This window comes from Nerophis ophidion, linkage group LG10 (assembly GCF_033978795.1).
Source record: "Nerophis ophidion isolate RoL-2023_Sa linkage group LG10, RoL_Noph_v1.0, whole genome shotgun sequence".
Classification (NCBI taxonomy): domain Eukaryota; kingdom Metazoa; phylum Chordata; class Actinopteri; order Syngnathiformes; family Syngnathidae; genus Nerophis; species Nerophis ophidion.
The window spans coordinates 29,832,304-29,856,089 of record NC_084620.1 but is presented as its reverse complement, the minus strand read 5'-3'; the positions used below and the strand labels follow the sequence as shown (position 1 = coordinate 29,856,089).

Here is a 23,786-nt window from a genome sequence, read left to right as displayed (position 1 = left end):
TTTAAATTTCCTTGGAGTTTCGTCTTGGAAACGCCGTGTAATGATGACGTGTACGGAAGACGTCACGCGTTTTTAGGAAGTATGAGCGCTACGCACACACAGCTAAAAGTCGTCTGCTTTAACGGCATAATTACACAGTATTTTTGAGATCTGTGTTGCTGAATCTTTTGCAATTTGTTCAATTAATATTGGAGAAGTCACAGTAGAAAGACGGAGTTGGGAAGCTTTAGCCTTTAGCGACACAAACACACGGTGATTCCTTGTTTAAAATTCCCGGAGGTGCAAATTTACTATGGATCACAGCGCGGTCAAGCGAACATGAATCCAGACCAAATGTCAACTGGCAGGTTTCGGTGTGAAAATTGTGGTTAAAAAGTCGCTTCATACCGGAGAAAAGCTGAGCTTGGGTTGTCCATAGCTGCCGCCGTCTCCCCTGAGACATTGGCGTCATCACACCTGTGGACACACCCTCTCCGACTAGCAGGTAATATCAAACTCACTAAAACACTAGAAACACAATAGAAAGATTAGGGATTTCCCAGAATTAACCTAGTAAATGTGTTTAAAAACATCGGAATCCGTCCCAATGCAATCGCGTTTTTTTTGTTTTAACTCGTTTTTTTTTGTTGTTTTTTTTAGTCCATCGCTATCAATATCGTCAAACACAAATCTTTCATCCTCACTCAAATTAATGGGGAAATTGTCGTTTTCTTGGTCCGAATAGCACTTTTTGTTGGACGTTCCCATTAAAATCAACGTGAATATGTGAGGAGCCCCCACACTTGCGACGTCATCGTCTGCGACTTCCGGTAGAGGCAGGGCCTTTCTCTTAACACTGACAGTTGCAAACTTTATCGTGGATGTTCTCTACTAAATCCTTTCAGCAAAAATATGGCAACATCGCGGAATGATCAAGTATGACACATAGAATGGACCTGCTATCCCCGTTTAAATAAGAAAATCTCATTTCAGTAGGCCTTTAAGATAAATGCAGCAACGTACAGAGTCATCCTGGATGAAAACCTACGCACACCGTTCAACAATACACGCCTGTTCCGATATACAATCGTTTATGAACGGCGACCAGATTATTCTACTTATACTCTGTTATCCATAGCCTAATGATGTATCGAATAGCTTAATACGCATATTTACCAGTGGTGTGACGTCAGGGCCAGCAAGGCCTTCTCTGCTGGCCTAACATAACCAGAAATCATGTTCATAATTAAAGATATCATGATTTTTTTATTTATTTTTCCTAAATATCTAAAAGTATTCATATTTTCTTCATGTCATATTATGCTCGTTCCAGTGCTGTTGTTTTTAGTCGTAGTTTGTATCCAACCAAATATCAGCTGGCTTATGTTGCCATGCTGTACCAAATCTGATCAAATATTGTCCCGAAATGTTTTTGTCATTGTTGTTTTGTAAGGTTTCACTGTATGGCATATGTTCATGACAGTGTTGGCGTTGTTCATACGGCCCCACTTTGTGTGACATGTATGGCTGTTGACTAAGTATGCCCTTCGTTCACAAGTGTGTCCAATATCAACAGGATCATTAATAATGGTAATGATCGGACAGAGTGAAATGTTTCATGACAACTCCAACTTAAGACAAATACTAACCCATCAAACATTAGGAAAATGCTCGCCAATTCCACTGAAATCAGTCGATGAGGAGAGGTACTTATGGGGTCGAATAGTGAATTCAAATATTTGTTTCACTTTTAATATGTTTTTTGCACTTTTAATTTTGACAGTACCAAACAACATGTTTTAATTACTGATACGTTTTAATAGATTTTTAAATGCGCCAGAAAATAACCCGTTTTGTACACTGTTGAGTTGGTTCAATGCGCAGTGGGGCATAAATGTATTCCTGTATAGTATTTCTCCAGCAATGGTCATGCGGTGACATCAATAATGGTATATTGAGAGGTAATCATTGAAGTCGGATATCACTTAAGGCCTAGGTGGGAAATGCCGCCACTGCTGTTTATCCTTACTTGTATGTAGTTTCATGTGTGTGTGTGTATATATATATATATATATATATATATATATATATATATATATATATATATATATATATATATATATATATATATATATAAATGTGTGTGTGTGTGTGTGTGTGTGTATGTGTGTATGTATATTAATAGATTTATATCTGTGTGTATATATATATATATATATATTAATAGATCTATATATATGTATGTATATATAGATATTAATATATATTGAGAGAGAGAGAGAGAGAGAGAGAGAGAGAGAGAGAGAGAGAGAGAGAGAGAGAGAGAGAGAGAGAGAGAGAGAGAGAGGGTTTTTTTTTATTACTTTTTATTAAAAAAAAACTTTTTACAATTTCATTATGGGACATTATATGTAGAATTTGGAAAACAAAAATCTAATAAGGTTGTAACATAACAAAATGTGGTAAAAGTGAAGCGTTGTGAATACTTTCCAGATGCAATATTTGTTGTATATATATATATATATATATATATATATATATATATATATATATATATATATATATATATATATATATATATATATATATGTATATATATTTATATATATATATATATATATATATATGTGTGTGTGTGTGTGTGTGTGTGTGTGTGCGTGTGTGTGTAACGGGTATGAGAAATACTTTGATTATTTGAGTGAAATTCCTGCTAAAATATGCGTATTATTTTGTTTTGCAATGAGAGGTCCAATTGCGCCATCTGCTGATACCTAAAAGTCTATAAATATGACCGCAAACCAGAAGCTGTTAGCAGACTTACCGCACTCTGCTAATGGTAAGCTACGGTCTGATATTGCTATGCAAAGTAATTTAAATTACACTAAAGTTAACGTGAAATTTATTGTAAGATACACAGTTATTTAACAGCAGTTGAAATGCTATATTGGCGAATTTTCAATTGGTTGTTGCTCACGTCAGATGTATTACTATTTTGCACTGAAATCGGTATTATTTTCCCCCTGTAGACATCGAAACCAGCGGGGATGCTAATCACATATTGTGTGTATGTGCGTTCTGATCACTCATTGCAGGTAATAATTGTTGCACTGTTTACGTTTTATGTGTCAAGACGTTCATATTTAAGTTTGTATGTTGTATGGGAACAATGTGGCATGTCATATTCGCTAGTCACCACTAGAGGGTGCTAAAAGTAAATTTCATTATTTGTGTCATTGATTGATTGATTCATTGAAACTTTTATCTGTAGATTGCACAGTACAATACATATTCCATACAATTGACCACCAAATGGTAACACCCGAATACGTTTTTCAACTTGTTTAAATTGGGGTCCATGTTAATGAAATGGCCATGTCTTGTATTGTATTTTCCATCCATCCATCCATTTTCTACCGCTTATTCCCTTTGGGGTCGTGGGGGGCGCTGGTACCTATCTCAGCTACAATCGGACAAGTCGCCACCTCATCGCAGGGCCAGTAAAGAACCACATCATCCAATCCAGCCTGTGTGTGGGTTCTTGGCGGGACAGGTCCACAGCAGTTACATATATATATATATATATATATATATATATATATATATATATATATACATACAGTGCAGGCCAAAAGCTTTTCATGTCTATTTACATTGTAGATTGTCACCGAAGACATCCAAACTATGAATGAACACTTGTGCAGTTATGTACTTAACATCCATCCATCCATCCATTTTCTACTGCTTATTCCCTTTGGGTCGCGGGGGGCGCTGGTGCACCTTTGGGGTCGCGGGGGGCACTGGTGCCTATCTCAGCTATAATCGGGCGGGAGGTGGGGTACACCTTGGACAAGTCGCTACCTCATCACAGGGCCAACACAGATAGACAGACAACATTCACACTCACATTCACACACTAGGGACCATTTAGTGTTGCCAATCAACCTATCCCAAAATGAGGTAAATAACTTAAAACATGTTTTGTATTCCAGCTTCTTCAAAATAGCCAAACTTTGCTCTGATTACTGTTTTGCACACTTTTGCTACCTCAGTAGAAGCATTTAAGTCTCACCTTAAAACTCATTTGTATACTCTATCCAGCCTTTAAATAGACCTCCTTTTTAGACCAGTTGATCTGCCGCTTATTTTCTTTTTCTCCTCTGTCCCCCCCTCCCTTGTGGATAGGGTCCGGTCCGATGACCATGGATGAAGTACTGGCTGTCCAGAGTCGGGACCCAGGATGGACCGCTCGCCTGTGCATAGGTTGGGGACATCTCTACGATGCTGATCCGCCCCCGCTTGGGATGGTTTCCTGTGGACGGGACTCTCGCTGCTGTCTTGGATCCACTTTTAACTGAACTCTTGCGGCTGTGTTGGAGCCACTATGGATTGAACTTTCACAGTATCATGTTAGACCCGCTCGACATCCATGGCTTTCGGTCCCATAAAGGGGGGGGAGGGTTGCCCACATTTGAGGTCCTCTCCAAGGTTCTCATAGTCATCATTGTAACGGCGTCCCACTGGGTGTGAGTTCTCCTTGCCCTTATGTGGGTTCTTCCGAGGATGTCGTAGTCGTAATGGTTTGTACAGTCCTTTGAGACATTTGTGATTTAGGGCTATATAAATAAACATTGATTGATTGATTGATTGATGTGTGTGTGTGTGTGTGTGTGTGTGTGTGTGTGTGTGTGTGTGTGTGTGTGTGTGTGTGTGTGTGTGTGTGTGTGTGTGTGTGTGTGTGTGTGTGTGTGTGTGTATGTACATATACACATACATATATATATATATATAGAGAGAGAGAGAGAGAGAAAGATACTGCGATAAGGAGGCGACTTGTCCAGGGTGTAACCCGCCTTCCGCCCAATTGTAGCTGAGATAGGCACCAGCGCCCCCCGCGAGCCCAAAGGGAATAAGCCGTAGAAAATGGATGGATGGATATAGAGAGAGAGAGAGAGATTCCGTGTGTGTGTATGTGTGTGCTTGCGTGTGCACGTGGACGTGCATGTGTGTACGTGTGTCTGGGTTTATTTTATTTGAGTATATTTATGCGTTGTGTTATTATTCATTATTATGATCAACATTTCAGTTGTTTCTCTTTTAATTGTTGAATTGTGCCATTTTGAGATAGGCGCCAGCGCCCCCCGCGACCTCGAAAGGGAATAAGCGGTAGAAAATGGATGGGATGGATGTTTTATTTCCACATTTGCAGTTTTATTCAGTTTGATTTTATTCGTACAATGTGCCGGAGGCAAATAAAAAATCCACCGCTGCCCGCACTTTGCACACCTTTGTTTTAAATCTTTTTCTTCTGTTTTGGTTCCTGAAAATCTCATTATTAAGAATTCAAGTCCTCTCCATTGTTTGAATATAAACACTCATGGTGTGTTTCGGTGTCTGGTTTCAGGAGGTCCACCATTGGAGCGTCCAGACAACACCTGGGTGTGTCGCAATGAGAGTGGGAGGGTAGCGTTCAGGTATCAGGAAGCTCGCAGAGGCTGTTTAGTTCATTGCAAAGTAAACAGGTGATCTGACCCACTGGCTGCGACACCCCATAACAACATGCAGAGTGAGTTTAAACTATACATTGACATGTATTTCTTATTTGGACCGTTTGTGGTTTGCTTGTGAAACACTACTGAATACTTTTACTTGATAAACAGCTGGTTTGATTGAGAATGAACACATTTGGACTGACGCTTGTTTTATCATGTCATATTTTTGGAGGCCTACTAGAATGAGACAGACCACATACTGTATTTTACAGACATTATTTGGCATTAAATTGAGGTTTTCTTTAGAAGCTGACGAAGGTCCTCTCAGGTGGAAGCTCTTGAATTACTACATTCCTCAGATACTTAGTGTAGCGCTATGAAGGCCACTTACTGTTGGTTGTGCTGTGTTGACAGTAAAACTATAAGAAATGTATACCATTGGATTAATTGTTGTTTTGCTACCTTGGAGAATATGCTTCCCAAGGCTTTTCTAGTAAATATTTATTGTCCTTCATTCTCTTCAAGGTGTAAGCTCTCCGGGAGGCCGCGTCCTCAACGAGGACCAGTTCACCTGCTCCATCTGCCTGGAGGTGTTTGTGGAGCCTGTATCCACGCCGTGCGGCCATAGCTTCTGCAAGGCCTGCCTGCAGGGTTACTGGAACCACACCAAGAAGTTCCTGTGTCCCATGTGCAAGAAGAGCTACACCAGGAAGCCCGAAATGAGTGTCAACAGGGTCCTGGCAGAGATCTCATCGCAGTTCCAGGGGATGGTGGTTTCTGGCGGAAGGGCGGAGGCGCCCGGGTCCCCTTTGCGAGGCTCCACCGTCAGTTTGGGCTCCGAAACGGGCCATGGGAGCTCACCGGGTCTTGAGCCTGGAGAGTTTGCACGGGACGGCGAGGTTCCCTGCGATGCTTGCATTGGGAGGAAGTTGAAAGCGCACAAGTCCTGCGTCAACTGTCCTGGGTCATTCTGTGAAACCCACCTGAGACATCACAAAAAGGTACCGCTGCCAGCTCCTCACTATAACATTTCCAGTTAGGACAGAATCAGAATCAGAATAGTTTTATTGCCATTTTTTGAGAACGGGTTTCACAAACTAGGAATTTTTCTTTGTACAATCGTGCAACATAAAACACATATAACATGAGCTGTAACTGAACTAGAAGTTGAGCGATTTGAATTTCCAGGTAAAATCCCTGACATCACATCGCCTGATTGAGCCCACCTTCCACCTGGAGGACAAGATCTGCAGGAAACACGAGCGACTGTTGGAGGTCTACTGCCGCACGGACCACATCTGCATCTGCGCTGCCTGCGTGGACTCCGCACATAAGTCGCATGACATCGTCTCCACGGACCACGAGTGGAAGAAGAAGATGGTGTGTGGCGGTCTTGTGTGCTAACCTTTCCTTTCTCATGACAGTCACATGACCTCTCTCCTCCCGGCCCCTTATCCCTAGAGCATCTTGGGAAAGAAAAGGTCTGGACTGCGGCTATTGATCAAGGAGAGAGCCAAGAAGCTGGAGGAAGTCAAACAATCCATAAAGGTCATCAAGGTAAGCTAATGAGGCAGTGACAGATTCAACATATGAACTCTTTTGTGCAGCTGGGATAGGCTCCAGCCCCCACTTATAGGGACAAACGATAGAAAATGGATGGATGGATGTTTAATATAAAGGCTAAAGAGCCAAGTTGCAGAGCGGAGACCTCTCTGCCAAAGCCCAACAATCCAAAACAAATTCCAATATGCTATTCCACTCTCACCATGTAGGTGGCAGTAATTTGTTACAAAATGTCAAAATTGAAAATAAACTGGGTAGATTATTTTCAATTTCCTCCTTGCCGCTAACAACTAAGAGGCTTACCTTATTTATTGAGTGGCAGCTGAGTCATTCCCCATTGTGCGCTACCTATAGCGATGCGTTCAAGTGCGCTTGTTCAACCAGTGTGACCAGTTTGTGGGGACTAAACATCCCATGCTTCTGTTTGCACCCAGCTAAGGAGTGTCTTTGTATCAGAGCTAAGTCGTTCAATTTAAATCCCAAATAGTTTTTTTGCTCTCAAATGATGAGGGTTTGATACATTTAACCTGGTTTGTCTATATTCATGGCTGACCCAAATAGATTTTAAATGACGACCATAACTATTTTATTTTAAAGAGCAAATAAAAAAATTAACATAATAGCTATATTCATCCATTTTCCTCCGCTTGTCCGTAGTAATTGTATTGTGCTTGTGCGAGATGACTTGGATGAACATCCTACTAAGGCAGTGGTTCTCAACCTTTTTTCAGTGATGTACCCCCTGTGAACATTTTTTTTAATTCAAGTACCCCCTAATCAGAGCAAAGCATTTTTGGTTGAAAAAAAGAGATAAAGAATTAATATACAGCACTATGTCATCAGTTTCTGATTTATTAAATTGTATAACAGTGCAAAATATTGCTCATTCGTGAACTATTTGTAAAAAAAGATGTAAAAATAACTAAAAACTTGTTGAAAAATAAACAAGTGATTCAATTATGAATAAAGATTTTTACAAATAGAAGTAATCATCAACTTAAAGTGCCCTCTTTGGGGATTGTAATAGAAATCCATCTGGATTCATGAACTTAATTCTAAACATTTCTTCACAAAATAAATCTACAACATCAATATTTATGGAACATGTCCACAAAAAATTGTTGCATTTCTGTTCCCAGTTTATGAACTTACATTCATATTTTGTTGAAGTACTTTTCAATAAATGCATTTATAAAGGATTTTTGAATTTTTGCTATTTTTAGAATATTTTTTAAAATTCTCACGTACCCCTTGGCATACCTTCAAGTACCCCAGGGGTACGCATACCCCCATTTGAGAACCACTGTACTAAAGAATAGTTAACCTTCGACTCACCTTTGACCAAAAAATGGACATTGTCTGCATTTTTTTTTTCAATCTTTGACAAATCTGTTACATTTTAGAGATTAAAGAGCTGAAATGTGTCCACATAGTTTTGATTAAGTCTATCTTTAAAATTACATCATAGCACTTTTTACAAAGTAAAATAGGAGATATTCATTTAAGACACACTTAGCTTCTTTGCCCCGTTTGGTCGCCCATTGACTCCCAAAGTAAGACATATTTTTCCATATATTAAAAACTTGACATGTTCAAAGTCAATCAAAGTTTATTTATATAGCCCTTAATCACAAGTGTCTCAAAGGTCTGCACAAGCCACGACTTGTTCCTCTCGGGGTCACAGAGGCATCTGGAGCCTATCCCAGCAGCACTCAGGCAAAAGACATGGAAACACATTTTTTGAATATATTGCATATTTAGTGTTTTTCCACAGTAATTTGTTGTTCCTTTTTTTTTTTTACAAATAAAAATGGATAAACATAAAAAAATATATAATAAAAAACGAATATCTAAGAGTAGGTCGAAAGCGGCTGAGATATTTGAAGAATTTAAAGTTTATAACACTTTTTAGTACGTCTATTGTGTGGCAAAGAGGGACAGTGGAAGATTTTTTTGGGGAAAAAAAACGTAATTGTTTAAAAAATAATGCATTAAAATCAGTGTTATGAATTACTGACCCGTCAAAGGCAGTAATTACCTCATATAAAGTACTCCATTTACAATGGAGCCTAAAGTATAGCAGCCGCGCAATTCGGCCTACTAAGCCGTTAAACAAGATCCAAACACCTCCATTGAGGTTTTATATACATGCTCTAAGTAAATATGTGATGTAGGATACAGGCACATTTATAATAGCATTTAATATTTACGTATTTTTCTCATTTTAAGCATATGTGGTGCATTAATTTAAAAAAAGCATCACATTTGCTTTTTTTTTCCATCACTAATTCCTAATCACTGCATACTTAATGAGAGCCAACAGACATAATAAAACATCACTTACTGTGCAAGATCGGCTGTCATTAAGATGCCGGCTGCTGGGATGTTGATATATTTGTATTTTGGTGAAAAATATCTCATAATCCTCACAAAGAAACGATATGTGGGAGGGGGACCAAGCATCTTTTTGCATCGTGCCGGCCATTTCGGGGTCCTAAATGGCTGTCAAAGTGTCCCAACTTGTCGGATTACCTACTCAGACGTCTCATGTCCAGGTGAGATGAATTATTTATGAACTTGAATACATTTACAGGGAGCAAGGAAGCGAGGTAACAGCAGACCACTTGATGATGTAAACAGAGGGACACACAGTAGTGATCACGTTGCCGCTACAAATAGTTTTATCTGTGTTAGCGCTTATAATAACAATATCACTAAAACTTGAGCAATATTCATGTCGCGAAATGTATTTAGAATATTGTTGGCGCTTTTAAAATGGTTATTTATTGGATTTTATGAGCGAAATAGTGGAGCTCCCTTTTATTTACGTTTATTTAATATTTAGAATACATTGTATGAAAATACATCCGTCATCATGTCTGTATATATTCATTATGTTTGTGAACAATAGGGGGAAAAAATGAGCAGTTCCCCTTTAAGAGGCATTACGTTGTTTTGAAATAAATCGACTCTCGGGTTAAAGTGAGCAGTGTTTGGTTCTGAGATGTAGAACCTGCTCGTCCAGTTCCTCTGACAGCAAACAGGAATCGAATGCACACCAAAAACAGTGATTAGTCACTTGCTAATTTACACGAAAAAGCTTACTAATCCAAAGTGTGGAGTAGAGTTACAGTCAGTAACAGCCTAACAGTGTACTTCATGGTGGGTCTGTGGGCTGTGCTTTGCAGACCAGCGGCCAGAAGGAGCTGGAGGAGAGCTGGCAGGTGTTCGCCGAGCTGCAGCGACTGGTGGAGCAGAGCCAGGCCGACCTGGTGGAACTCATTACAACCAAACAGCGTGAGGCTGAGCGTCACGCGCAGGAGATAGCGCGAGACCTGGAGAACGAGCTTAGTCAGCTAAGGAGGCGCAGCCAGGACCTGGACACCCACGTCCAGATTAAAGACAAGGTGGTGTTCTTGCAGGTAATGGAAATGACTTGTGGTATTGTCAATGCTGGTATGGCTGTGCTATAGTATGTGTGTAAACCTCACTGTCCGACACCTTAAAAGTTAGTGGTAGGCAATGAGCTGAACGCTAGGGCTTTCATCTCGTTTTTTGGCGGTGTCAATCTATGGCCCCTGGTTGCATCCCTGGGCAATTTGGAGGGGGTGGATCCAGACATGTAACACACCTCACAAGGATGACCTTCCTTCTCCACTCCTGGCAGCATTTGGCATCCTTGCCCCCCCTGCCCGAGCCCACCGACTGGTCGGCGGTGACCGTCAACACGGACTTCTACCTGGGGACCCTTCGTGCGTCTGTCAGCGGCCTCGTTGACAAGTTTCAGGAGGAGTTAAAGAGGCTATATGGCAAAGGTCTAATAACCATGTGGTTTTTTCAAATAAAAAGTTGCCATTTGTCGTTTTCTATTTGACGCCTGTGTGACTATGCCCCTTTGTTGTTGTCTTTCAGAACTCCGCAAGTTGCAGAATTATTCAAGTGAGTCACATTTTTCTCTTGGATAAGCAAATGCCCTTAAACCAGTAAATGTTTATAAGAGATGGTGATTTAAAGATGAACACTAGATGGCGCCTCTCACTAACAATCTAAATTGTCTGTTGCCAGTGGGCCTGATTCCATGTTTAAAGGAGAAAAAGAATGTGTCTTTGGTGTAATAATCTTCTCTGTCTTAGGTGAAGTCCTCTTGGACCCCGCCACCGCCCAGAAGAACCTGGCCGTGTCCGATGACGGCCACCAGGTGAGATACGAGGAGCGCAAGACCTCCCACACAGACGGCCCTAAACGTTTCAATCCGGCTCTCTTTGTCTTGGGCCGGGAGGGTCTCAGCTCTGGTCGACACTACTGGGAGGTGGACGTGGCCCGCAAGACGGCCTGGACTCTCGGCTTAGCTAATGGCACGGCCCGCCGTAAAGGCGAGATCAAGCTGAGTCCAGAGGGGGGTTACTGGTGCTTGTGGCTCAAGAACGGCGAGGTGAAGGCACTGGCCTCGTCGCGCTTGCCTCTCATGCTGACATCTCAGCCCAGCAAAGTGGGAATCTTTCTGGATTATGAGGGAGGTCAGGTGTCCTTCTATGACACCAACGCCCGCGTGCACCTCTACACCTTCTTTCACAACTTTAATGAACGTGTATACCCCATCTTCAGCCCCTGCCTCAGCCACGATGGCAAGAACAATTCCCCCATCGTCATCATGAACATTAAACATACCTGACGGTGACCACACAAACTTTTCAACTTGGCTCAAACGCCACTGAGAGACTGATTAAAGACTTGCTCACACACATCTTTAAAACACGATAATTCCCACGTGGTTTCAAAGGTCTGGTAGTTTTGTATGCAATATTTTCTTCTGTTTTCTAAACTTTTAAATAAAGATGACTTCATACTAAAAGATGAGACTTAATTAGACAATCTTAACTCGATCCATCCATCCATCCATCATCTTCCGCTTATCCGAGGTCGGGTCGCGGGGGCAGCAGCCTAAGCAGGGAAGCCCAGACTTCCCTATCTCCAGCCACTTCGTCTAGCTCTTCCCGGGGGATCCCGAGGCGTTCCCAGGCCAGCCGGGAGACATAGTCTTTCCAACGTGTCCTGGGTCTTCCCCGTGGCCTCCTACCAGCTGGACGTGCCCTAAACACATCCCTAGGGAGGCGTTCGGGTGGCATCCTGACCAGATGCCCGAACCACCTCATCTGGCTCCTCTCGATGTGGAGGAGCAGCGGCTTTACGTTGAGCTCCTCCCGGATGGCAGAGCTTCTCACCCTATCTCTAAGGGAGAGCCCCGCCACCCGGCGGAGGAAACGCATTTCGGCCGCTTGTACCCGTGATCTTATCCTTTCGGTCATGACCCAAAGCTCATGACCATAGGTGAGGATGGGAACGTAGATCGACCGGTAAATTGAGAGCTTTGCCTTCCGGCTCAGCTCCTTCTTCACCACAACGGATCGATACAACGTCCGCATTACTGAAGACGCCGCACCGATCCGCCTGTCGATCTCACGATCCACTCTTCCCCCACTCGTGAACAAGGGAGGGTGCATGGGAGTTTGCCCAACCAGTCTACATGTGCTTTGTGGACTTGGAGAAGGCATTCGACCGTGTCCCTCGGGAAGTCCTGTGGGGAGTGCTCAGAGAGTATGGGGTATCGGAATGTCTTATTGTGGCAGTCCGCTCCCTGTATGATCAGTGTCAGAGCTTGGTCCGCATTGCTGGCAGTAAGTCGGACACGTTTCCAGTGAAGGTTGGACTCCGCCAAGGCTGTCCTTTGTCACCGATTCTGTTCATAACTTTTATGGACAGAATTTTTAGGCGCAGTCAAGGCGTTGAGGGGTTCCGGTTTGGTGGCCACGGGATTAGGTCTCTGCTTTTTGCAGATGATGTAGTCCTGATGGCTTCATCTGGCCGGGATCTTCAGCTCTCACTGGATCGGTTCGCAGCCGAGTGTGAAGCGACCGGAATGAGAATCAGCACCTCCAAGTCCGAGTCCATGGTTCTCGCCCGGAAAAGGGTGGAGTGCCATCTCCGGGTTGGGGAGGAGACCCTGCCCCAAGTGGAGGAGTTCAAGTACCTAGGAGTCTTGTTCACGAGTGGGGGGACAATCTTAACTCGCTTAATTAAAAATGCACACAGCGGAAGACACACGTTGAGTTTTGTCCTTCTGACAGTCTTTACATGTGTATCTAGGTTAAAAGCAGGAACGGGAGGGGGGTATATTTTGGGTCATAGGTGTGTGTGTTGGTGGGGGTGGCAGTCGGTCTCATGTGTCAGTGCACGGCCGAGCCTCAAGGCAGCTGCTCTCTGGTGAGTCTTCATGACTTTTCATATCTCTAACCACCATTCTGTTGTGTGGAGCTTGTGGCCAAGTTGTTAACAATGTGTTAATATTTTGCCTCGAGCGATGACTTTGTTCCGTCCGTCAAACTCTCGAAAGCGCAAGGCTCTTAATTCAACAGTCTTCTTATGCAAAGGTATATAAATGTTCAATAGTGGCAAAGTGGTGCGGGAAATAAGGTCTACTGTAGGACCTCAACTTAGGAGCTTGATTGTTTCACTGACCCAACTCTTAACTCAAAACACTTGCGTCACAAGTCAACACCTCCCATTGAAACGAATTCAAATCAATGTGACAGTCAAATAATGTACAGTATTTCCCTTGGAGAGCGGACTTCTATGGTATCTCCTTTGAACCGCATCTCCGTCAAACACACCATTAGCAGCTTTGCCATATTTTCATAGATAAATGTCCCCGCTTTGGATACTATTTAAAAATTTAGACTCATTCTGCTTCAGTAAGGTGCAGGCTAGCAGCAAAATGCACAGTCGGTCATGTTTTTGATTATTAATTTTTTTTAATCAATATCATCCACAACTTGGCTCTCAGATCTATCTTTCCCGCTGACTTTCTTCCTTACCATTGTTGGAAAACCACAGTTATGTCGATGTCTAGCTATTAGCTAATGCTAGCAAGTAAAACTGGATGTTTTGGTCGGCTCTTACAGAATTTGCTGTGGCATTCACCACGCCAACCAATGGAGGAAATGCTGGTAACTTCAATTTTTGCTTGCAACTTGAAGCATACCAATTAGCTGAGAGACTGCTCTTGTCTCGAAACACTCTTAAGTTGAGGTACAACTGTATTGTAAAAAAAAGGGTTGTAGTTACAACATCACCCACCAGGCGGTGTTGTTACATTTAGATCTTATAAGAAAGAAGTGGCCCAATCTGACACTGAAAATATCGCTGTCACAGCAGGTGGGAAAAGGCTGCTTGAGTTAAAATGACGCTGCCCCTCTGCCGTGTAGGAATGTCCTACACCGGGAACCTCTCAGAAGAGCAGGTCCACTGCTCCATCTGCCTGGACGTTTTCACCAACCCTGTGTCCATCCCATGTGGACACAACTTTTGCCAGAGCTGCATCCTGGGATACTGGAAAAGCAGCCCACTATACCAGTGTCCAATGTGCAAAAAGTCTTTCTACAAGAAGCCCGACATCAGCATCAACACCGTTCTTAGAGAGATCGCCGAGCAATTCAAGGAGCTCCGGGTAAACAGTGAGGAGGGCAAGGCCGAGAAGAGGAGAATGATGAAAAGGTACGGAGAAGAAGATCAGGAAAGGCTTTTGAAAGCCGAGCGAGAAGAGGACACAAATCCGGACACTAGCAGACGGATGGCAAAGGAGACCCCAGATGGTTTTAAACCATCTCAACAGGAGCACGCTCAGGCTTCTTCTTCCACCTGGAAGGAGGTCCTCTGTGACGTTTGCCTGGGAGAGGGCCGCCCCAAAGCCGTAAAATCTTGCCTGGTGTGTCTGACGTCATACTGCGACGAGCACCTCAAGTCGCACGCCAGCAGGTTCACCAAGCACAAGCTGATAGAGCCCGTGGCCAATATGGAGGACCGGATGTGCTCCAAACACGAGCGGCTCCTGGAGCTCTTCTGCAAGAAGGATCAGATGTGCGTGTGTGTCCTCTGCACAGAGACCGACCACCGAGCGCACTACACCGTCCCCGTGGAGCGGGAATGGACAGAGAAAAAAGTAAGCGGAGGTAATCTAGGCAAGGACTAGTGCCGGTACACTTGAGTGTCATGGTGTTGTCGTTGTAGGCCCAACTGAAGAGGAGCCAAGTGGACGTGCAGCAGATGATCCAGGATAGAGAGAAGAAGGTGGAGGAGATCAAAAACTCTGTGGAGCTCAACAAAGTGAGAACCTGACCTATTGATAGTTCTCCTTTAAGCCTGAAGGTCCTGACTTTGTGCTTCTCGGTTTCTAATTGCAGGCGAGTACTCAGACAGAGATTGAGGACAGCATGCGGGTTTTCGCTGAGTTGGTCCGCTCCATTCAGAGAGCTCAGGGCGACGCAGTTCTGGCCATTGAAGAGAGGCAGAGGCGCACTGAGAGCCGAGCCAGAAACCTGGTCATAAAACTAGAGCGGGAGATCGATGAGCTGAGGCGGCGGGATACCGATCTAGAGAACATGGAAAGAACGGACCACATTCACTTTTTGAAGGTGGGAAATTAAAATGACAACACATGATGCTTTATGACAAACATTGTCCATGGAAACAACTTGCTCAGAAGCGAGAGAAGAGAAATCAGCCGAGGATGAAAAAGGTATTGACAAATGCTTGGAACAAGAAAAATATATTACATACAACATTTATTTAGATCTATATAGGTAGAGCATGTTACGAACATCTAAGAAGGAATACAACAGTCATTTATTAGACAGGAACAATAACAGCATGAGAGCAACATGGGGTATCCTAAATCGCATCATTAAAATGGTGCTAGGAAGGATTACCCTCAATACTCATATGGAAATGTAAAAAAGAACATAAACGCTAAATATGTCCTGCGGAGTACCCCAGGCATCAATACTGTGACCAATATTGTTCAATCTCCCGCACACACTGACCGACAAATATATTGTACACGCAAATGCACATACCTACCCACATACACATAATTATAGATACATATATACACACACATATGTATATTCATTCACTAAGGTACACAAGCACATACATAGGTACCTACGCTCACATACATCCACACGCACATTCACTGTACAAACATACATATACACGCATATATACATACATACACTCATGCATATATTCATGTTTCATCAAACATATATTATTGTTTTTCCCCTAAGGGACACTGGATAACACAAAGCTAAACCTGTTGTTACTATAACAATCTACAAGGTTAATACAGTTCGCTTCTCTTTCTTTCCCTCCATTCATCTGCTTACTTTTGTAACTCAAGATTTCATTACATATGTGTGTTGTTGCATTTGAAACAATTGTACTGTTGAGAATAGAGGTTATGTGTCTTCCTTTTTTCTCTTTCTATCCCCTCCTGCTGCGATCCGGCTGCGTCAAATATTATTAGAAATCCATTTAATGAAGTCAAATACAAATAAGGCAACAAGAGAAGTGTCCCACACTTCAGTTTTGTAAAGTAAATCTGCTCAGCAAATATGGGCATCTACAACAACAATATGATTTGCCTGAGAAGCTGGACCAGACCAAAAAAAATCTAATAATAAAAATTGGTCAATCTTTACATAAACATATTTTGTAAAATTACAAAGGCTGTAAAGTTAAAGCAATTTGCAAACAATAGTCTGCAAATCTGTCCGTCTTTCTATCTATCAATAGTTGCGTCGGGCCAGTCTTCTTCTCAAGGAATAAAACACACTGGTCAATTCCTAGTTCTTTCGGAAGACATATGTTGAGTAAGAAGGACCACCAAGACAGAATAGCAATCTCACCAAGTTTTAGTAAAGCTTTAGGAGACCAGCCTTACAATCCAGTAATAGCAGCATCAAGAAGCGGTCTGAAAATCAAACGGAGAGAGTCAGCTTATTTAGGATGAAAACAGCCCCGTCCCGCCCAGAAAGAAATACAGCCTTATTGTTCTAAACTGATAAGGTATAAAGGGAGTACGTTATACTCCCAATACACAATCCAGCGCCTTCAAGGTAAAACATAGAGTTTACTAATTAACGAACAAAGGAAAAAGAACAAAGCGTACACTTGGAAAAATATTAGCTGCTTTAAACATGACTATGATTAGATAAATAATTCTTAAAAATATATGCATTCTCCACACTATCTATCTGTCTGTCTGTCTGTGAAACTGTCCCTTTGTTTGTTTGTGTTACAGATTGGACAACAAGAGTCCACAATTTTTTGGGGTAATTGTTGTAGAACAAAGGGGGATATAATTAAATAACATCTGCTTCTTCCTACTCCTTATTCCGACACATTGAAGTGGGAAACTGTTGTTAATCCGCATGAATGTTTTAAATAAATTAATATAATAGCCATAACAAATTCAGAAAATATGTGTCCTTTCTCAGAACTTTCCAGCTCTGAGCATGGCGCCTTCCGTCCAGGACTGGTCTGACACCAGCGTTCCCACAGACATTTGTGTCGGCCTGATCAGGACAGCTGTGTGCAAATTGGAGGTCACTTTAAAGGACATAGTGGACAGACTGGCAGATAGAGGTTTGATGTCCTCTAACATATATTTCATGTTTCTCTGATTCAAAAATAAAAGCGGTTCATTGTTGTCTTTTTCTCACAGAGATCCATAAGATTCTGAAGTACTCAGGTAGGCTTGATTTCATTGCTAACTCCCTTTAGGTCCATGGAGATTCCCCATTAATGACTCCCTTTGCAGCGGACATCACTCTGGACCCGAACACTGCTAACCCATGGCTGCAGCTCTCGCAGGACCGGCGTCAGGTGCGTCACCTGGGAGCGTGGCAGGATCTCTCCGACCACCCCGAACGCTTTGACACGGTGGTCATTGTCCTGGCCAGAGAGGGCTTCACCTCGGGCAGACACTACTGGGAGGTCCAGGTGGGTGACAAGGACGACTGGTACCTGGGCGTGGCCAAGTCATCCGTCAACCGGAAGGGCCGGATCTCTGTAAGCACTACCCATGGCTACTGGGCTCTGGCCATGAAGAAGGGCCATGGGTACCGCATGTCCACCACCCCTCCGTTACAGCTCGCACTCAACGCCAAACTCCGGAGGGTGGGCGTTTACGTGGACTACGACGAGGGTCAAATATCCTTCTATGACGTTAAGGCTCGGACACATATCTACACTCTAAACGACACGTTGAACGAGAAGATTCTGCCTTTTTTCTATTTGTACTGCTGCGACAAAGCTTCTGACACCGTCGTCATTTGTCCCCTTGCTGACAAAAACCTGATCAAACAGAGCTAATTAATGGTGATGTATTGATGGATGCTTTAAAGCAGTAGTGTCAAACGTACGGCCTGAGAGCCGGATCAGGCCCGCGAACAGGTTTTATACGGCCCATGGGATGAGTTTGCGAAGTATAAAAATTAACCTGACATTTTTGAATGATAGAAACAGCTGTTCTAAATGTGTCCACTAGATGTCGCAATAGCAATTCTTTGTATCTTTGTAGATGATGCTACATATGTACAAAACAAACAGCATGATGTTAGTACATCAGTCGAGGAAAATGATCAAACTACATAAATAAAATACTGTAATTTGATTTTTGATACCATTTTTTTATCTTGATAGATTGACAATTAACACCAATGAGTTGACTGATGAACATTATCACATAATTTATTCAGATAATATAGATACAATTTACATAGATAATATTTGTACAATTTCAGAATGTGTTTGTTCCATTTTCAAACAAAGAAAACAATCTGAAGTTGTCTTTATTTTTAAGTTATCATGCCGTGATTTTATCAGTCCGGCCCACTTGGAGTGATTTTTCTCCATGTAGCCCCCAATCTAAAACGAGTTTGACACCCCTGCTTTAAAGGGACAGTGATAAACAGGAAGTTAGTTTACCATCAATGGGTGTTACCCAACACCAAATGCCTTACAGTCGTGCCTTGTTTATTGTAGTTAATTAGCCGTGATGAACAGATTTCCGCAAAGTAGGATACTTAATCGAATATTTTCATAGTTAGCGCATTAAAAAATGTTTCCAACCTACTAAATGCATTATTAGAGCCCTCTAAAAACATATAGGCACCTTTATTCTTGTTTCTCTTATGATCCGTTGCCCGGATCATGTTTTGTTCTGTTAGTTTTGACTACCTCAGTTCTGTTTTCAGCACCCCTTGGGTTTGTGTTGTGTTTCAGTTGCCATGACTGCAGAATAGTTTCACCTGCCTCTGATTAGTGTTCGGAACACTCACCTGCTCCTCAGCATTAATCAGAGCATTCTTTATTCCCGTTTATCTCCACTTTCAGGCTGGTTTCCTTGTTTGCATTACGCAACAGTTAATGACGGCAGCATTTTTGATTCTTGATTCCTGTTTGTATGCTAGCTTCCACGCTAGCCCCACCCTTAGCTTTGCCTCCCGTGCTATCGGCACGATTTAGTTTTTCTGCATTTCCTGCATGATTTATGCAAATAATATATATCATACGAAAGACTACAAAAATGGGACCCATTACCTCCCTGCTTGGCACTCAGCATCAAGGTTTGGAATTGGGGGTTAAATCACCAAACTCACCACCACCCCCCAACCCCCCACCACCCAGGGGACCAAAAGCAATGGATGTCGAGCGGGTCTAACATGATACTGTGAAAGTTCAATCCATAGTGGATCCAACACAACCGTGAGAGTCCAGTCCAAAGTGGATCCAACACAGTAGCGAGAGTTCCGTCCAAAGTGGAGCCAGCAGAAAACCATCCCAAGCGGAGGCGGATCAGCACCGCAGAGACGTCCCCAGTCGATACACAGTACTTCATCCATGGCCATCGGACCAGACCCCCTCCACAAGGGAGAGTGGGACAGAGGAGAAAAAGAAAAGAAACGGCAGATCAATTGGTCTAAAAAGGGGGTGTATTTAAAGGCTAGAGTATCCAAATGAGTTTTAAGGTGAGACTTAAATGCTTCTACTGAGGTAGCATCTCGAACTGTTACCAGGAGGGCATTCCAGAGTACTGGAGCCCGAACGGAAAACGCTCTATAGCCCGCAGACTTTTTTTGGGCTCTGGGAATCACTAGTAAGCCGGAGTCTTTTGAACGCAGATTTCTTGCCGGGACATATGGTACAATACAATCGGCAAGATAGGCTGGAGCTAGACCGTGTAGTATTTTATACGTAAGTAGTAAAACCTTAAAGTCACATATTAAGTGCACAGGAAGCCAGTGCAGGTGAGCCAGTACAGGGGTAATGTGATCAAACTTTCTTGTTCTTGTCAAAAGTCTAGCAGCCGCATTTTGTACCAACTGCAATCGTTTAATGCTAGACATGGGGAGACCCGAAAATAATCGAGACGAGACGTAACAAACCCATGGATAATGATCTCAGCGTCGTTAGTGGACAAAATGGAGCAAGTTTTAGCGATATTATGGAGATGAAAGAAGGCCGTTTTAGTAATGCTTTTAATGTGTGACTCAAAGGAGAGAGTTGGGTCGAAGATAATACCCAGATTCTTTACCGATTCGCCTTGTTTAATTGTTTGGTTGTCAAATGTTAAAGTTGTATTATTAAATAGAGGTCGGTGTCTAGCAGGACCCATAATCAGCATTTCCGTTTTTTTGGCGTTGAGTTGCAAAAAGTTAGCGGACATACATTATTTAATTTCATTAAGACACGCCTCCAGCTGACTACAATCACTGGTACTTACTGTCTTCGGAGTTTCCGTCTGCATCCCGGGAGAAAGACCCGCGCACAACCATGCGACCACGTTATTAGAGTTTTACCCAATATAGTAACCTTTACAGTAGCTTACAGGACTGTACATACCAGTAGGCCAAAAGACCCTCCAAGAATCATCGCTATGGCCGTCACCTGGCCACTACAACACGACCATGACATGGGGAATTCCTCTAAGTTAGAATTGGGCTTTGAGCGTTGAAACCACGGGCGTAAATAGTTCTGCAAAAACTTGAGCGTCATACTGTAGCTGCACCTCTAGCTGTGTTGGCATTGCCTTTCTGCGCTGTCATTCCACACTGATCTTGCCAAGGCTGTTTTTATTGTCCGGACAGTCGCTGATAGCTAATAGTTTCTTGCAGTCTCAGGTAGCCTGAAGTGCCGCGCCAAATGTCCGATGCTACTTCCAGCTGATGAAAATGGAGTTCATCAAAACGTTGTTCTGCCAAAAGTTAATTTAAGATTGTCACAGCGAAGATTGAGTAGCGCCTGTTGTGTAACCCTTAACCCGGGAATGGAAGTCGGCTTGGTGAATACTTTCAAAATACTTTCACTGCTCAGTGGCCTTGTGGTTACAATGTCCACCCTGAGATTAGTAGGTCGTGAGTTCAAACCCCGGCCGAGTCATACAAAAGACTATAAAAATGGGACCTATTACCTCCACTCAGCATCAAAGGTTGGAATTGGGGGTTAAATCACCAAAAAGACTCCCGAGCACAGCCACCGCTGCTCCCCTCACCTCCCAAGTGGTGGAAAAAAGGGATGGGTCAAATGCAGAGAGTAATTTCACCACACTAAGTGTGTGTGTGTGTGTGTGTGTGTGTGTGTGTGTGTGTGTGTGTGTGTGTGTGTGTGTGTGTGTGTGTGTGTGTGTGTGTGTGTGTGTGTGTGTGTGTGTGACTATCAGTGGTACTTTGACTCTAACTTTAAAACTTTAATTAATACAATAAGATAAATACATATGTATAAAAATGTATAATTCGTACATAAAACTTAATTCAACACGTAATTTAGGCTAAAAACATTTAAGAATATGCTTTAAAAAAGTTTTTTAACGTGGGGAAGCTGCACTATTGGAAGCCTGATGTAGCAAGGGACGACTGTACAGTCTTCATGCTCGCTAGATTTTAAATGTTCCTCATGTGTGTGATCTGCTTAATTGTCTTAAAAAGTTTCTACACAGCGCTGCTAATGCCAGACTTTCTTGTCCCTTTTCCCTTGAGCCTTTTCACATGAAAAGACCTACACTGCAGTATTGTTTTTCATTGATTGGTGTGATTTAAAATCAGTGTTGCAGCTTTGATAAGAGACACAAATGTCCAAAAATATAAAAATGTTACAAGGATGCAAAAAATGTGTTGCTTTTTTATTTCAAATTTGTTTGTGTGCCTGTGCTTCTAAACACAGACTCGCACACACACTGGCCACAACTACAATATCATATTTTAAAAGGATTAAAAAATGTGTTGTTTTTTTCCTTATAAATCTGTTTTTGTTTACTTGTGCTTCACATATACACGTCACACATCTATAACACAGAAACAGCGACTTCATTGTTTTAACAACAGGATCATCTGAAGACTCTCCAGTTTTATTAGTATTACCTTTAGGACAATTACAAGTTTTTTCTTTTCTCTGGTAGAAAACGGTCAAAGCCTGCAGGTGGAACTGTGGTCATGTGACACAAGGTACAAAAACGTCAGTTTAGCTTATCAGGCAAACAGGAGTGTGTTTTAAATTCAGTGATGAGACAACTTAGTTTGGGCCTCCTCAGCAGCTTTTCCACACGGGGACGCTGCATTTGTATCCTGCACAGGAAGTGATATCAGGTGTTTAAAAAAGTGTTACAACTATCAGGCGTACTGGACTGGAGGATAGCAGCCAGGTTTTTATTCATCGTCGTCGTCGTCGTCATCATCGTCATCGTCGTCGTCATCATCGTCGTCATCGTCATCATCATCATCATCATTGTCGTCATCATCATCATCCTCGTCATCATCATCATCATCATCATCGTCGTCATCATCGTCGTCATTATCATCGTCCTCCTCGTCGTCATCATCAGGGTCGATCTTCCCCGAAAGGACATCCTCCACCCACTGCTCCAACTCGTCCGCCGTGGGCATATCATCTTCATCATCCATTTCCATCCACACGCTGTCCGCCTGCCGGAAAGCAACATCAAGTAGTGAGCGGGCGTCTGTGTCTGTCAGCTTATGTATGTACCTTAATTATCCAGCTAAAGAGCGCAACCAAATATCAAGTCTTTAAGCCGCAGGTGTGTCATGATCTCACACACTCATTATTACTTGTATTTTGTTTTGTTTCCTGTCCAGCACTGTTGTTTTTGTTTCCACTTCCTATTTTCCTCCATTTGGCATCACTTCTTTAGTATGAACACAGGCTGCCTCACCTGCCCTTGATTGGCAATCAGGCTGCTTCGTATTCCAGAGGGCAGGGCTGGATCTTGTTGTTTTGCTTTGTACCTCAACCTGCTGCTTCCTGTGCCTGCTGTACCATCCGTGTTTTGTTTTCCTTAATTATGGGGCTTTTACTTGCACTTTGCCTGCTGTCTCTGCATCTTAGGGTCCACACCGACAACGCCAACACCAGATCGTAACTGGAACATGAAATATTTGCACAGGCTTTCCCAACAGGCGAACCGGGCGGCAGCCTGGGGTGCCATCCTTTGAATGGCAGAATGTAAAAAATATAATAAAAAAATAATAATAATAAAAATACATTAATACAAATGTGTATATAATGCACACTCTGTATGCTTAACTGGAACATTTTCTTTAAAGGGGAACAATATCACAATTTCAAAAGGGTTAAAAACAATAAAAATCAGTTCCCAGTGGCTTGTTTTATTTTTCTAAGTTTTTTTCAAAATTTTACACCTCCCAGAATATCCCTAAAAAAAGTTATAAAGTTCTTGATTTTCGCTTTTTGCGGTGCGACTGTCCATTTCCCTGTGACGTCATACAGGGCTTCCAATACAAACAACATGGCGGTTACCACAGCAAGATATATCGACATTAGCTCGGATTCAGACTCGGATTTCAGCGGTTTAAGCGATTCAACAGATTACGCATGTATTGA

The 23,786-nt window shown here is 42.5% G+C and overlaps 2 protein-coding genes across 2 annotated transcripts in view; one reads left to right on the top strand and one right to left on the bottom strand.

The window, feature by feature from the left end:
- The first annotated feature begins 5,404 nt into the window (after positions 1-5,404).
- LOC133561289 (uncharacterized) lies at positions 5,405-22,509 on the top strand. Its single transcript, XM_061914653.1, has 16 exons — positions 5,405-5,542; positions 5,994-6,469; positions 6,657-6,848; positions 6,930-7,025; positions 10,220-10,453; positions 10,699-10,846; positions 10,944-10,970; positions 11,165-11,696; positions 13,243-13,292; positions 13,991-14,035; positions 14,294-15,027; positions 15,096-15,191; positions 15,269-15,499; positions 17,366-17,513; positions 17,593-17,619; positions 17,689-22,509. The coding sequence occupies exons 1-16, from the start codon at positions 5,536-5,538 to the stop codon at positions 18,240-18,242; spliced, it is 3,597 nt and encodes a 1,198-aa protein (XP_061770637.1). The 5' UTR covers positions 5,405-5,535; the 3' UTR covers positions 18,243-22,509.
- The window catches only part of casq1b (calsequestrin 1b), a 30,990-nt gene continuing 29,441 nt past the window's right edge, over positions 22,238-23,786 (bottom strand). Inside the window, exon 11 of the mRNA XM_061913401.1 lies at positions 22,238-22,849. Coding sequence (XP_061769385.1) covers positions 22,574-22,849 — 276 coding nt within the window. The 3' untranslated portion in view covers positions 22,238-22,573. The remainder of the gene's footprint in view (positions 22,850-23,786) is intronic.

Bases quoted from the DNA above. Each gene is read 5' to 3' on its own strand.
- LOC133561289 (XM_061914653.1), top strand. The intron at 6,470-6,656 runs GTACCGCTGCCA...TTGAATTTCCAG, and splicing joins ACCTGAGACATCACAAAAAG to GTAAAATCCCTGACATCACA. The intron at 10,971-11,164 runs GTGAGTCACATT...TCTCTGTCTTAG, and splicing joins CAAGTTGCAGAATTATTCAA to GTGAAGTCCTCTTGGACCCC.